Source organism: Procambarus clarkii, chromosome 42 (genome assembly GCF_040958095.1).
Source record: "Procambarus clarkii isolate CNS0578487 chromosome 42, FALCON_Pclarkii_2.0, whole genome shotgun sequence".
In the NCBI taxonomy this organism is placed as follows: Eukaryota; Metazoa; Arthropoda; class Malacostraca; order Decapoda; family Cambaridae; genus Procambarus; species Procambarus clarkii.
In genome coordinates, this window is record NC_091191.1 from 441763 (window position 1) to 455983 (window position 14221).

The following is a 14221-nucleotide window of genomic DNA, read 5'->3' on the forward strand; positions in this document are numbered from 1 at the left end:
ACCCTTAACTTACTGTTGTTGAAAAAAAAATCCCAAATTTATTTTCCTTTTTTTTCATTTTCAAATTACGTCCACTTTCGGCCATACGGGTAAACGGCCAAAAGCGACGTTATTTTTAAGAGGACAGGTTGATTGAATTTAAAAAATAATATTTCTTTCAAATTATGATGTAGAATATCTTTTAACACTTTTGTGGTCGAAAATATATATTCTTAGTAGTTTAATTTCCAAGTGGGGTCTACCCCGACCTGTCCTGTGACCGTCCCTGGATAAAGACCAGTCATCCTGCAAAGTTTGGTGAGGCTAGCCCTAAGTCCTCTGTCTCCCAGCATCGCACAAACAAACACGTTCTGTTTTATAGATATTCATATTATTACCCGCTTGCCTGACCATTGTGCGGTGCAGGACCCACCTGGAGGAGAGGGAGGCGGCGGAGCAGCGGAGCGAGGCGTCTCAGAAGCGCCTGATGGAGCTGGTGAGGGTAGTGACCTCATCCCTAAGCTTAGGAGAGCTTGACCCTCACGACGCCCAAGAGAAGCTCTCCACCAGACTGGCCGAGCTCGTCCAGGTAAGCAGGAGCGGAGACTGTAGAGGTGTTGTGTCTCACACAGCTTAATGCTGGCGATAAATTGTGCCATATCCCGCCACCTGAGCACCTGACTGAGCCTCGCGCCACCTGCAGGAGTGTGCCCGGCTGCGGGGAGAGGTGTTGAGGGTGACGGAGGACCTGGAGCACCGGGAGGGGGAGGCGTCGGCGGCCAGGCAGACGGTGGCAAGACTCGTCAACGAACTGGACGACGAGAAGCGAACTGTCCAGGAACAGAATCTGGCCCTGGTGGAGTACAGGAAGGTAGGACAGGGGGATAGAACTCGGGCACAGGTCATTTCGTTACACGGGACCGTTCGCTAACGTATTTTTGAACCTCGCCTCACCTCACCTATCTTGACTGTCTTAGTGAGGGAAGGAAGCGGTATATCAATCCAGCCGATCCTTTATAACCTTCACGGGCTATTCATGCCCGTGCCACCTCTTGGGTGGCTTAACTTCATCAATCAATCAATTTTATAACATGAAGTAATTTTTAAAATAATTTGTCTAAATAATACAAAATAATAAACTAAGGAAGCCTGCAAACCACCCCATTTTTAACGTTCTTACTTTTCAACTTTCTTCAAGTGGTATTTCTAATTTGGTGACGCTGGTATTAATCCGGACATATTTATACTCTTCGACCTGAGAACGACCAGCTCCCCCGAGATGTGTGTTCCTGCAGGAGGGAGATGACCTGCGGACCCGCCTGAGGGCACTCGAGGAGGAGGTGAAGAGCGTGAGGGAGCGCCTCCACAACACCAACAAGTCGTACAACGCCACACTCGAGGAGCTGCACGCCACCGAGAAGCACCTCCAACACACCAAGGGTAAGCTCCACGTAGGCTTCTGAAGTGACACCACACCGGGCTTTCTAATTCAGCTAATTTAGAATAATTGTTTAAGTTATAATTTAATAATCTTCTTCTTTACTAGATAGGGTACCCTGCTTCACCCGGGTCTCTTTCCCCACTTCCCTCTCTCCCTAGCCTCTCATTGCTCTTCCCCCTATTCCCATTTTTCTCCTCCAATCTCCCACCCTGTCCACCTTTCTCCCCTCCTTCCCTGTCCCCTCGATCTTCCTCTCCCTCTTCCGTCTCTCTTTCCTCTCTTACCTTTATATCAAGCTTCCAGGAGCTTAATTTGACATGATCCCAAGTGGAACTTGAAGCATTAGGAGCACGTCCTCCATGAGCTCAACCTTACCTGGACTCGAATCCCTTCTCTCCCGCCGCAGACGATCTGGTGGTGACGGAACATCGAAGTCAACAGAGCGAGGTAGAGAGCCGCGGCTTCCTGACCACCGTGGCGGCGCTCCTGTCATCTCCGGAGCACCGCCTTCTTCCGGAGACTCAGGTCATCACCGACCGCATCCAGAGCCTCGTCTCAACCAACAGGGAGGCTGCCGAGGTGGGGATCTCGGGCAGGACATGAAGTTGCTGGCACTTCTTCTTCTCTGTTCCTCAGCAGCTTCACGTTTTCTTTGTAACCTGTTACTTTTTTGTTTTTAAATTGTTTAGCTCAGATCCTTTATAATTATGCACCTCATTCCTATCCTGTTAGTGGTAGTACACCCTATATCCATCCTGTTAGTGGTAGTACACACTATATCCATCCTGTGAGTGGTAGTACACACTATATCCATCCTGTGAGTGGTAGTACACACTATATCCATCCTGTGAGTGGTAGTACACACTATATCCATCCTGTGAGTGGTTGTGGAAAATATTGCAAAGCAACATAATAGACTCAGAAACGGAAACTCCAACATTCGTTTAGCTAAGCAAGTTGCAGCATTGATGATCTATTCAGAGCTTAACATATGCATCAGCAGTCTGTTCACAGCGTTAGCGTCGGCCTGTGTCACTATTGTATAATGCTCCATATATTTATTCATTATTGTCCTAATTTTATCTTGTTTTACATGACTTATTGACCTTTTGTTCTAAATTGATCCAATGAGCCTGTGCTCTATAATGTCCCATGAAGCTTCATATTTATGTCCTTTGGATAACTCGGCTCATAATGTTAAATGGTCCAGTATCTCTCCAGTGTCTCACTTAATCTCTACTCTGAAGTGTCCCACAAACTCTCTGTTTCATAATGATCCATGGACTCTCGGGTCTTACTATGTTCCATAGATCTTCTGCTCTATAATGTTCCATAGAACCTCTGTTCCATAATGTCCTATAGACTCTCTGTTCTATTATGTCCCATAGAGCCTGTGGTCTATAATATGCCATAGACTCCTCTGCGCTATTGTCTCACTGACCGTGTACTTCGTACCGTTTCACGTGGGCGAAGGCAGCACGTGGAACGGTTGACCTCACAGGTGACCAGTCTCGGTGAACAGTCCAGGAGGCAGTCGGAGCTGTACGAGACAGCGGTGAAGCGAGGCCGTCAGTCCGAGGCCGACCTCCACGCCCTCTCCAACCGCTGCCGCCAGCTGGAGGCCGACCACGCCGCAGCTGAGTCCTCCCGCGAGCATCTGGCTATCGAAAGGGAGAAGGTGAGTTCGCGGAGTTCCGCAAGGATATCCAGGAGGCTCTTCCTCCCTGCGTTGATAGCCTTTCCATGTGTGTGTACTGATGGGCATTAACTCACTCATGAGGAAGTGAAAGGTGACGACATATCTGATCGTTTTGAAGCATTATCTCATGGTTCGACATGTTGTCATCCTTTGCCTCGTGGATCGACATATAGTCACCCTTTTCCTCATGGATAGAGCAACACGTTGTCACCTTTTCTCGTGGACCGACACCTTATTACCCTTTCCCTCTCCATATGGGGGGTTAGTGTTCATTTGTTGCAGCCTCGCTATTGTGAGCTACTCTTCTGTGTGTGTGTGTGTGTGTGTGTAGGTGTGTGTGTGTGTTGTCACCTTAGAATTCTAAAGTGAGTGTAGTGGTCTTGTCCATCGTGTTCAAGCACGTATGTGTGTATTTGTGTACATGAAACCACATTCAATGCTGTGTGCTACCCTTGCATGGAGGTGGAACACCAGGGAAAGCGTGTGTGCGTGTGGTCTCTGCTACCATATACAGTGTTCCAGCCCCCCCCATGGTTCGTAATATGTCCTTCCTGTGTGTCATTCTGGCGTGCTCCCGTGAATGGTTTGGTCATTTCATCATTGCTGTATGTACTAATCATTGTATCATTGCTGTATGTACTAATCATTGTATCATTGCTGCATGTACTAATTATTGTATCATTACTGTATGTACTAATCATTGTATCCTCTGTGTGTGTTCTGTTTCCTGAATCAGGCCTGTATTATGTGGGTAGCTTCTTGTTTATTGGTTTCACTATATACTTCCTGTATGTGTTGTCCACTGTATCTTCCCTGTATATTGTCTTCGTATGTTCCTCCCTTATGTGTCCTGCCGTCACGCGTGTCCTGGGGCGTGTGTCCTGCCGTCACCTGTGTGCTGGGGCGTGTGTCCTGCCGTCACGCGTGTCCTGGGGCGTGTGTCCCGCCGTCACCTGTGTGCTGGGGCGTGTGTCCTGCCGTCACGCGTGTCCTGGGGCGTGTGTCCCGCCGTCACCTGTGTGCTGGGGCGTGTGTCCTGCCGTCACCTGTGTGCTGGGACGTGTGTCCTGCCGTCACCTGTGTGCTGGGGCGTGTGTCCTGCCGTCACATGTGTGCTGGGGCGTGTGTCCTGCCGTCACGTGTGTCCTGGGGCGTGTGTCCTGCCGTCACCTGTGTGCTGGGACGTGTGGTGACGCTGGTGCAGGCTGGGCGGGTGCTGGCGCGAGTGGTGGAGGCGCTGGGCCTGGCGGAGATGGGGCGGGAAGTGACGAACGACGCGGAGATGATTATCTGCCGGTGTCAGCAGCTGGCCAAGCTCGAGGGAGAGAAGATTGTTGACAAGGTAAGGCACGACACCACGACACCTTTGTCGTTATACACTAGCTCAGTTATCCAGCCGTATAGTGCTGTAGTAACACACTATACACCAATACAACAGTAAGGGGATGTTGTAATACAGTGGTATAGTCGTGGATATGTAGGCCTGCGGGCCGCTCTAAGCAACAGCCTGTTGGACCAAGCTCTCAGAAGCCAAGCCTGGCCCCGGGCTCGGGGAGTAGAAGAACTAGCTTCCCGACTCCAGGAAATTCCAGTGGTGTAGTATGCTGGTGTATGCCTGCAAATGCAGGCATACACCAGCATTGCGCTCCAGAAATATAGTAACAATTATTAAACAATACAATAAGACTGTAATGCAAGTTGAGTGATAGAGTAGTATAGTAATTAAGTCAAGTACCCAAGCGGTGGGGCATACATTAACACTCCAGCATATGTATACTGGCACTGTAGAACATGATACATAGCATAACAGACGATAGTATGTATACCCTAACTATATTTAGGACTAAAATATACATGGTGATTGGTCAGTAAGCTAGTGTCACGGTTGTAACCCTCCCGAGGTTGACAGGCCTTGAGGCCAACACCGTCCATATAGTCGACATGATTCTACTAGGTCTATTTTGCGCAGGGCTCGCGGGGAGACGATAGATACTCCGACAAGGTACTTATATCTAAAGCACACTTACGACTCACAAGCTTGCTATATGTCTCACACTTGCACTGCCTTTCACGGCTTTTGTGATATTTGACCCAAGTATCTGTAGTGGGATATAGCCACGTTTTCAAGGTTATTGTTTCTGTGTGTGTGTGTGTATGTGTGTGTGTGTGTGTGTGTGTGTGTGTGTGTGTGTGTGTGTGTGTGTGTGTGTGTGTGTGTGTGTGTGTGTGTGTGTGTGTGTGTGTGCGTATATGTGTGTGTGTAGTGTGTGTGTGTGTGTGTGTGTGTGTGTGTGTGTGTGTGTGTGTGTGTGTGTGTGTGTGTGTGTGTGTACGTGTGTGTGTGTGTGTGTGTGTGTCCATCGACAGGATTACCAGAACTTCACAATCTTCCCGTTCAACAAAGCTTACAAAGGAACTTTAAAGGCTTTCATCACCGCAAATATCCCTTCTTAAAAAAATTACTCGCCTTAGTTAACGTTTTAGGACCTACATGCATCTTGACAAGAATTGCATTACTAAATACTTCACAGTCTTTGATTTATACCAAAAGTTACTATAAGATTTTTGGCTAGTTAACTCAAATGCTTTACTCGTGACAATTCCTGGCGAATGTTCGTCTGGCGAACCCTTGAACAACAGGCCCAAGATGCACCTTCGTCACGCTCCTTCCACTTTTACTTCTGCGTTTTATTGTACCAATTTCGCCATTACGGTGAGGACCGTGAAAATGTTCTAGAGAAAATCTTCCATGATAAAAAATAAATCTTGGCCAGTGCTGCTGAGAGTTTTATCATGGTAAGGTATAGTGATGCTGCGGTTGATGAGAGACGTGCAGATATAGTTGTACATGGGCACGTTTCTTGCACACACAGGACGTTTCTGCACATAGAGGATATCTCTGTACACACGTGACATCTCCTGAATACAGGTGAACTCTCCTGTACGCAGGTGACATCTCCTGTACACACAGGTGACATCTCCTGTACACAGGTGAACTCTCCTGTACACAGGTGACATCTCCTGTACACAGGTGACATCTCCTGTACACAGGTGACATCTCCTGTACACAGGTGACATCTCCTGTACACAGGTGACATCTCCTGTACACAGGTGACATCTCCTGTACACAGGTGACATCTCCTGTACACAGGTGACATCTCCTGTACACAGGTGACATCTCCTGTACACAGGTGAACTCTCCTGTACACAGGTGACATCTTATACACATAGCAATATTAAAATTAGGACAAATATAAACTACTAATTTTAATATCAGCTGTTGGCGCAATAGTAATGGTGATAGTATTGCTAGTAGAAATAAAATTCGAACAACGGTAGAAGCAGTGTTTGTGTCAAGGTAGTTGTACAAGCAATTAGAAATAAGACATTATAAGACTTGAAGACAGTAACGTCTTTACTGATGCAGGCGATGAGTCACAATAACGTGGCTGAAGTATGTTGACCAGACCACACACTAGAAATTGAAGGGACGACGACGTTTCGGTCCGTCCTGGACCATTCTCAAGTCGATTGTGTCACACAATCGACTTGAGAATGGTCCAGGACGGACCGAAACGTCGTCGTCCCTTCAATTTCTAGTGTGTGGTCTGGTCAACGTCTTTACAGATGTAACGTAAGACACAGTATTAAGGGCTGGGTCACTTCATGTGGGCTTCGATCCCGTCTCAAGACAGTTTGAAGCCACAAGCAGTACCAGCTGGAAATGTCTACATACAGGCTGTAGTGTTTTTAAAAACAAAAATCCACATATGTCTGTTCATATATATTTCTCTTTTTGATCACTTCCTCCCTACGTTTCTTCTCGTCTCGCTCTCACCTGTCTTCCCGACCTTGCTCAAGACCACGACGGTGTACCAGCTCCAGCGGAAGGTGAAGGCGCTGCGGGAGACGGTGGAGAGGAAGGACCTCCACGTGGACATGTTGAGGCGGAAGCTGGCGCTGACGGAAGACGCCGCCCGGGCATCTCGCCACCTTGAGGAGGAGAGGGATGACCTTATTGCCAAGTGGGTGATGCGCGGGGTAGTTGTTGCAAGTTTCTGGGGGTATCGGGATGAAAGATGATTGGTATCTGGCTGTATATTGCATGGTAGTTGCAAGGAGGTTATTGGGGTTTTAGATTTGAAACTCCCAGAACCTTCTGGAATTACCACTCTTCAAACACAAATCATTCTACTGTTTAGAGTAATTAAATATGTTCTCTGCCTTGTCCTTGTCCACAGCGAATGTTAATTAAAATAAATAAAAAAATAAAATATGTTTATTCAGGTAAGGTACATACATACAAGTGATGTTACATTAATGGATCAATATATAGATAGAGCTAGTACATACAATGCCTAAAGCCACTATTACGCAATGCGTAATGTTCTTACTACTGTGTACAGTGCGCAGGTTAGCTTCCCAAGTACTGGTCACCTGGCACTAGTTGTATATAATACAGTCCTCCCAACCCTCTCCCCCTCCCTCTACTACTGATCCTACGACTACGGTGAAAACCTTAGCTGCCCCAATTTATCACCGGTCTATATAATAGTGCCTCTATTAATGCCCAGAGTACTATACTTAGCCTGCACTCATTGTTTTTATTTTTTTTATTATTATTATTTTCTACCACAGACGTTGCCACACATTTACAATGCTAACCAGCATATATACATTTTCTTCTGTCCTCCATGGACAGGGTTAGAGAAGTGTTAAACATATAGTTCAAGGGTTTATTGAACACTCAACCACAGAAGGTGATTCGGTGCGATTAAAAATGCTAAGCTAACCTACATACGTAAATACATAGATACACAGATTTACGTATGCCCTACATAAAGTGTTTGATGTGTCGTACACAACTCTTGTTGTGTACGGGGTGTAAGATCACCGCCCACAGGGTGCAGCTTCGGCTCGGTCCATTCGTTACATTAGTGCCAATTACAAACCCGGGACAGATATAAGCGGCAGTGCCGGATGGTGGAGAGGCTGAACGCTGAGGTGGCCGAGGCCAGACTACACCTCAGGGACCTCAAGGCTCAACTCACAGACGCCGCTGATGAGAAGGTGCGTGGCTCCCAGAATTTCCACACACACGCACACTCACACACACACACACACACACACACACACACACACACACACACACACACACACACACACACACACACACACACACACACACACACACACACACATAACACACACACACACACACACACATACACACACACACTCATTCACTTACCCTCTTTTCTCTCTTTGGGATTCACTTGAATGAAAAATTATTGCATATATTTATAAATAAATATATGAATTTATATGTATGTGTTAAGATCACATTTTGCAATCATGTAATCATGTACAAATATTTCCCTATATATATATATATATATATATATATATATATATATATATATATATATATATATATATATATATATATATATATATATATATATATATATATATGTCGTACCTAGTAGCCAGAACGCACTTCTCGGCCTACTATGCAAGGCGCAATTTGCCTAATAAGCAAAGTTTTCATGAATTAATTGTTTTTCGACTACCTAACCTACCTAACCTAACCTAACCTAACTTTTTCGGCTTCCTAACCTAACCTAACTTATAAAGATAGGTTAGGTTAGGTTAGGTAGGGTTGGTTAGGTTCGGTCAATATATCTACGTTAATTTTAACTGCAATAAAAAACAATTGACCTCATACATAATGAAATGGGTAGCTTTATCATTTCATAATAAAAAAATTAGAGAAAATATATTAATTCAGGAAAACTTGGCTTATTAGGCAAATCGGGCCTTGCATAGTAGGCTGAAAAGTGCATTCTGGCTACTAGGTACGACATATATATATATATATATATATATATATATATATATATATATATATATATGTCGTACCTAATAGCCAGAACGCACTTCTCAGCCTACTATGCAAGGCCCGATTTGCCTAATAAGCCAAGTTTTCATGAATTAATGTTTTTTAGACTACCTAACCTACCTAACCTAACCTAACCTACCTTTTTCGGCAACCTAACCCAACCTAACCTATGAAGATAGGTTAGGTTAGGTTAGGTAGGGTTGGTTAGGTTCGGTCATATATCTAAGTTAATTTTAACTACAATAAAAAAAAATTGACCTCATACATAATGAAATGGGTAGCTTTATCATTTCATAAGAAAAAAATTAGAAAAAATATATTAATTCAGGAAAACTTGGCTTATTAGGCAAATCGGGCCTTGAATAGTAGGCCAAAAAGTGAGTTCTGGCTACTAGGTACGACATATATATATATATATATATATATATATATATATATATATATATATATATATTATATATATATATATATATATATATATATATATATATATATATATATATCCGTGGTGTGGTCGCCACAGAGCCGGGCAGCGCAGCAACAGAAGAAGATCGAGGAACTGACCGCCAAGGTCAATGAGCTGGACGCTATCAGGTCCCGGCAGCAAAAGAAGATATCGCACCTCAAGGAACAGGTAAGCTTCTCCTGTGCTTCACTGTCACCTTCCCCCACCATCATCATCATCATCGTCATCATCGTCATCGTCATCGTGACCATCAGTACACCACTCCACTCCTGCTATCATCACCAACAGCAGGATTATCTCGGTCACATATATAAGTGAGGTTGTATAACCACAATCTACACCCAAAGCCATGACTTTCACCACCACACGACCTTTCCCTCACCACCATGTTGTTGTTGTTGTTATAGATTCAGCTACTCGGAACACAAAAGTTCCAAGTAGCACGGGCTATTGTGAGCCCGTAGTGGACTTGTGCCTCACCTCCACCACCACCACCACCCTCTCCAACACAGGTGAAGGCGCACGGGGAGCAAATGTTGGAAGGAGCGGCGCATGAACGAGTCCAACTTGGACGGGATCACGCAGGACTTGGCTCACACAAAGCAGGCCGTCAGGGACCTCAGCAGGAGGGAGAAGCAGGTGGGTGGTGAGGGATAGGGGGTGCGAGGGGGAGGGAGGATGGAGAGGATATGCCGGCGGGGGGAGTAGGAAGGGGAGACAGAGGAAAAGGAAAAGATGGAAAGAGGAATGGACCTGACAAGAGCCAGTGGGCAGGTGGTGTGTTTACTAGTTGTGTTTACTAGTTGTGTTTACTAGTTGTGTTTACTAGTTGTGTTTACTAGTTGTGTTTACTAGTTGTGTTTACTAGTTGTGTTTACTAGTTGTGTTTACTAGGTGTGTTTACTACTTGTGTTTACTAGTTGTGTTTACTAGGTGTGTTTACTAGTTGTGTTTACTACTTGTGTTTACTACTTGTGTTTACTAGTTGTGTTTACTACTTGTGTTTACTACTTGTGTTTACTAGTTGTGTTTACTAGGTGTGTTTACTAGTTGTGTTTACTAGTTGTGTTTACTAGTTGTGTTTACTAGTTGTGTTTACTAGTTGTGTTTACTAGTTGTGTTTACTAGTTGTGTTTACTAGTTGTGTTTACTAGTTGTGTTTACTAGTTGTGTTTACTACTTGTGTTTACTAGTTGTGTTTACTAGGTGTGTTTACTACTTGTGTTTACTAGTTGTGTTTACTAGGTGTGTTTACTAGTTGTGTTTACTACTTGTGTTTACTACTTGTGTTTATTAGTTGTGTTTACTACTTGTGTTTACTACTTGTGTTTACTAGTTGTGTTTACTAGGTGTGTTTACTAGTTGTGTTTACTAGTTGTGTTTACTAGTTGTGTTTACTAGTTGTGTTTACTAGTTGTGTTTACTAGTTGTGTTTACTAGTTGTGTTTACTAGTTGTGTTTTTGCGGGGGTTGAGCTTTGCTCTTTCGGCCCGCCTCTCAACTGTCAATCAACTGTTTACTAACTACTTTTTTTTTTTCCACACCACACACACACACCCCAGGAAGCAGCCCGTGACAGCTGACTAACTCCCAGGTACTTATTTACTGCTAGGTAACAGGGGCACTTAGGGTGAAAGAAACTTTGCCCATTTGTTTCTGCCTCGTGCGGGAATCGAACCCGCGCCACAGAATTACGAGTCCTGCGCGCTATCCACCAGGCTACGAGGCCCCGAGGTGTGGGTGTGTGTGTGTGTGTGTGTGTGTGTGTGTGTGTGTGTGTGTGTGTGTACTCATAATTGTGTTTGCGGGGATTGAGCTTCGATTCTTTGGTCCCGCCTCTCAACTGTCAATCAACAGGTGTACAGATTCCTGAGCCTATTAGGCTTTATCATATCTCCATTTAAAACTGTGTATGGAGTCAGCCTCCACCACATCACTGCCTAATGCATTCCACCTGTTAACTACACTGACACTGAAAAGGTATGTGTCTTAGCATGTCAATGTGAATGTATGCCTGTGTTAACGTATATCTGTGTTAACGTATATCTGTGTTAACGTATATCTGTGTTAACGTATATCTGTGTTAACGTATATCTGTGTTAACGTATATCTGTGTTAACGTATATCTGTGTGAACGTATATGTGTGCACTTATGTGTGTGTGCACTTGCCAAGAAGAATACACCACTACACCTATCATCTAGCAAGCATGCACACTAAACTCTACGCTCGCCTCATTTCCTATTTCACTTCTTCTTCTTTCCTTCCATTGTCACCCTCTGGCACTCTCCACACCTCATCCTCTGGCACTCCTCCTCATCACATTTGCAGAAGACACTGCTATTTATGGTAGAGCAGGAGGTGGAAACTATATTAAGGCCTACAGAAAGATCTACATGAATTCCACAAACGTTAACAGTAGTTAACAAATGGAAAGCATTAGGAAATGATATGATGGAGGCTGACTCCATACACAGTTTCAAGTGGAGATATGATAGAGCCCAGTAGGCTCAGAACCCTGTACACCAGTTAATTGCCAGTTGAATCGAGGCGGGACCAAAGAGCCGAAGCTCATTCCCCGCAAATACAATTCGGTGAGTATAATTAGGTGAGTAGAAATAGTCAGAAGACTGGCAAGTGCTTTTCAGTACGGAAAATGCAAGAGCCTGCACGAAGAGGATAACATTGCACATCACCACAATCGTATCAACAGTACCACATGCAGCAGAGTGATACCAAGAGGATCTAGGATCCCCAAGTCACCGAAAGCTACACAAACAGTGGTACTGCAGTACAAACAAAAAAGTCAACCAAACTTTAGGAATAGTCACGCGAACCTTTGACCAAGGAAAAGAAAGTGTTTATTCAATTGTCCAAGTCTTCAGTGCGCCTTCATCTGGACTACTGTATCAAAGTATAGAGACCTCATCTTCAAAAAGACATATCAGCGTTGGAGAAAGGTCAACACAAAGCTTCGGAAATCATCCCAGAACTGAGTGGACTCTCATGCCAGGAAGGGTTGAGGACCACACAACTAACACCACTGACAACATGATAAAGCTAATCTCATCGAAAATACTGAGCAAGTTAGAGGACAATAACCGAGACAACTTCTTTAAAATGTCAAATGTAACACATACAAGCTACAGTAGCTTCAAGTTCCACAAGCCACAGTGTAGGGCAGAAAACAGATGCTTTTTCACCCACAGGGTTATGAAACAATGGAACTGCCTACCCGCCGAAGCTGTAACTGCCAAGACATTATTACAGTAAATAATCCAAACAGAAAACAGTCTGAGGAACCTTTGGACAAACCGCCGGCTGTCTGTCCACCCCGTCGAGGCCACTAGAGAGATAATGACTTGGGTAAATTCAGGTAAATTATGAGCAATATGGCTCATTTCCAGTGTTACATGCTAAAGGAACATTAAAATCGAGTTACAATGGTTATTGGACATATGTTTCCTTGAAGGTTTTCACTTACACCCACAGAATCGGTTTTGGAATGCATAATTGAAGCATGAAATCCAGTTGTACAGTCTGGAGCATAGCACGTACTCCCCCCCCCCCCCCGCAGATTATCAACCCTTTCAGATATTGTGTACAACCTCACACTCTGTGTGAGGTTGTACACTCTTACACTCTGTACACCTCACGCTCTGTACACCTTCTCACGCTCTGTACATTTCCTCAGCTGACGGAGTTCCGACGTACGGTGGTGGAGCTGGTGGGCGTGGACGGGGAGCCGGGAGTGGAAGGCGACTACGAGGCTATCTGCCGTCCTGGAGCGGGTAGTGGGCGCTCACAGGGAACTCACAGACCTCTCCAGGAGACTCGACGAACTCACAGCACCCTCTCGGCCCAACAGGTGCGATTAGTAATGAAGAGAGGTCAGGGTGGGAACGGGTTCAGAACGGGATATAGTTAGGATGAGGATCTTGGGTGGTTAGATAACACATAACTAGTATGGGGTAGATTTGCAAGCCACGAATGAGCAGATAAGACATGACAACATAAGTTCTCAAATGAAAAAATTCTTTGAAAAATAATGTCAGTGGGAACAAAATTCTTTGTTTTTAAATGCATTTTCGTCTGTGGTAAATGGTATTCTAATAGTACCGATGTGTTCCCTCTCTCGCTGCTGCCTCCCTCTAATCCTGATGGTGGGCGAGGCAGCGCCAGGACCCTAGCTAGCCGCTCCTCGCCACTCAGATCACCCTCCAGGCAATCTCCAGCTCCTTCCAATTACAGGACGGACACCTCGCCCAGGTTAGCTATGTGTCTACCTGAGCGGCTCAATGTTTTGTCTAATTTTGTCGGTCTGAATCTGCGCGCATGTCCAGTTTTCTGTTTGTCTGATTTTCTCAGTGTGTTAAGTGTTCAATTTGTTTTGAAGAAAGGGGGAAACTAAAATAAAAACTCAACCGAGCCTCATCTTGGTCTAACCTAGGTCTAGCCTGACAAAACTTAGGCCTAGCCTGTTTATGTTAGGTTAGGTTAAGTTAGATCTCGATTACACTTGGCTGTGTTTTAATTATGTTAGATTTGGCTTAAATTTTTGACCTCGCACTCTCTAAATTTTGACCAACTAATCACGTCAATCAACCACTCTCATTAACGACTCTAATCCTCGTTCCTCTGCAGATTGGTGATGGATCAGGGTTTCTTGGACATGTCTGAGGAGCTGAGAGCACTGGCTGACGACGCCCACAATCACCGCCCACACACCCGGCCA

At 44.8% G+C, this 14221-nt stretch overlaps 2 protein-coding genes across 2 annotated transcripts; both read left to right on the forward strand.

The window, feature by feature from the left end:
• Positions 1-418: 418 nt before the first annotated feature.
• Positions 419-1533, forward strand: LOC138373346 (uncharacterized protein aq_1476-like). Its single transcript, XM_069339542.1, has 3 exons — positions 419-568; positions 683-850; positions 1275-1533. The coding sequence occupies exons 1-3, from the start codon at positions 467-469 to the stop codon at positions 1440-1442; spliced, it is 438 nt and encodes a 145-aa protein (XP_069195643.1). The 5' UTR covers positions 419-466; the 3' UTR covers positions 1443-1533.
• Positions 1534-1737: 204 nt separating this feature from the next.
• On the forward strand, positions 1738-13753 carry LOC123770426 (coiled-coil domain-containing protein 170-like). Its single transcript, XM_069339516.1, has 10 exons — positions 1738-1747; positions 1827-1999; positions 2898-3098; positions 4324-4461; positions 6981-7144; positions 8081-8189; positions 9545-9655; positions 10000-10126; positions 13181-13354; positions 13663-13753. The coding sequence occupies exons 1-9, from the start codon at positions 1738-1740 to the stop codon at positions 13279-13281; spliced, it is 1134 nt and encodes a 377-aa protein (XP_069195617.1). The 3' UTR covers positions 13282-13354; positions 13663-13753.
• Positions 13754-14221: the final 468 nt, after the last annotated feature.

Bases quoted from the DNA above. Each gene is read 5' to 3' on its own strand.
- LOC138373346 (XM_069339542.1), top strand. From the start codon at position 467: ATGGAGCTGGTGAGGGTAGTGACCTCATCCCTAAGCTTAGGAGAGCTT. The intron at 569-682 runs GTAAGCAGGAGC...CGCCACCTGCAG, and splicing joins GACTGGCCGAGCTCGTCCAG to GAGTGTGCCCGGCTGCGGGG. The intron at 851-1,274 runs GTAGGACAGGGG...GTGTTCCTGCAG, and splicing joins CCCTGGTGGAGTACAGGAAG to GAGGGAGATGACCTGCGGAC.
- LOC123770426 (XM_069339516.1), top strand. The intron at 3,099-4,323 runs GTGAGTTCGCGG...ACGCTGGTGCAG, and splicing joins TGGCTATCGAAAGGGAGAAG to GCTGGGCGGGTGCTGGCGCG. The intron at 10,127-13,180 runs GTGGGTGGTGAG...ACATTTCCTCAG, and splicing joins TCAGCAGGAGGGAGAAGCAG to CTGACGGAGTTCCGACGTAC.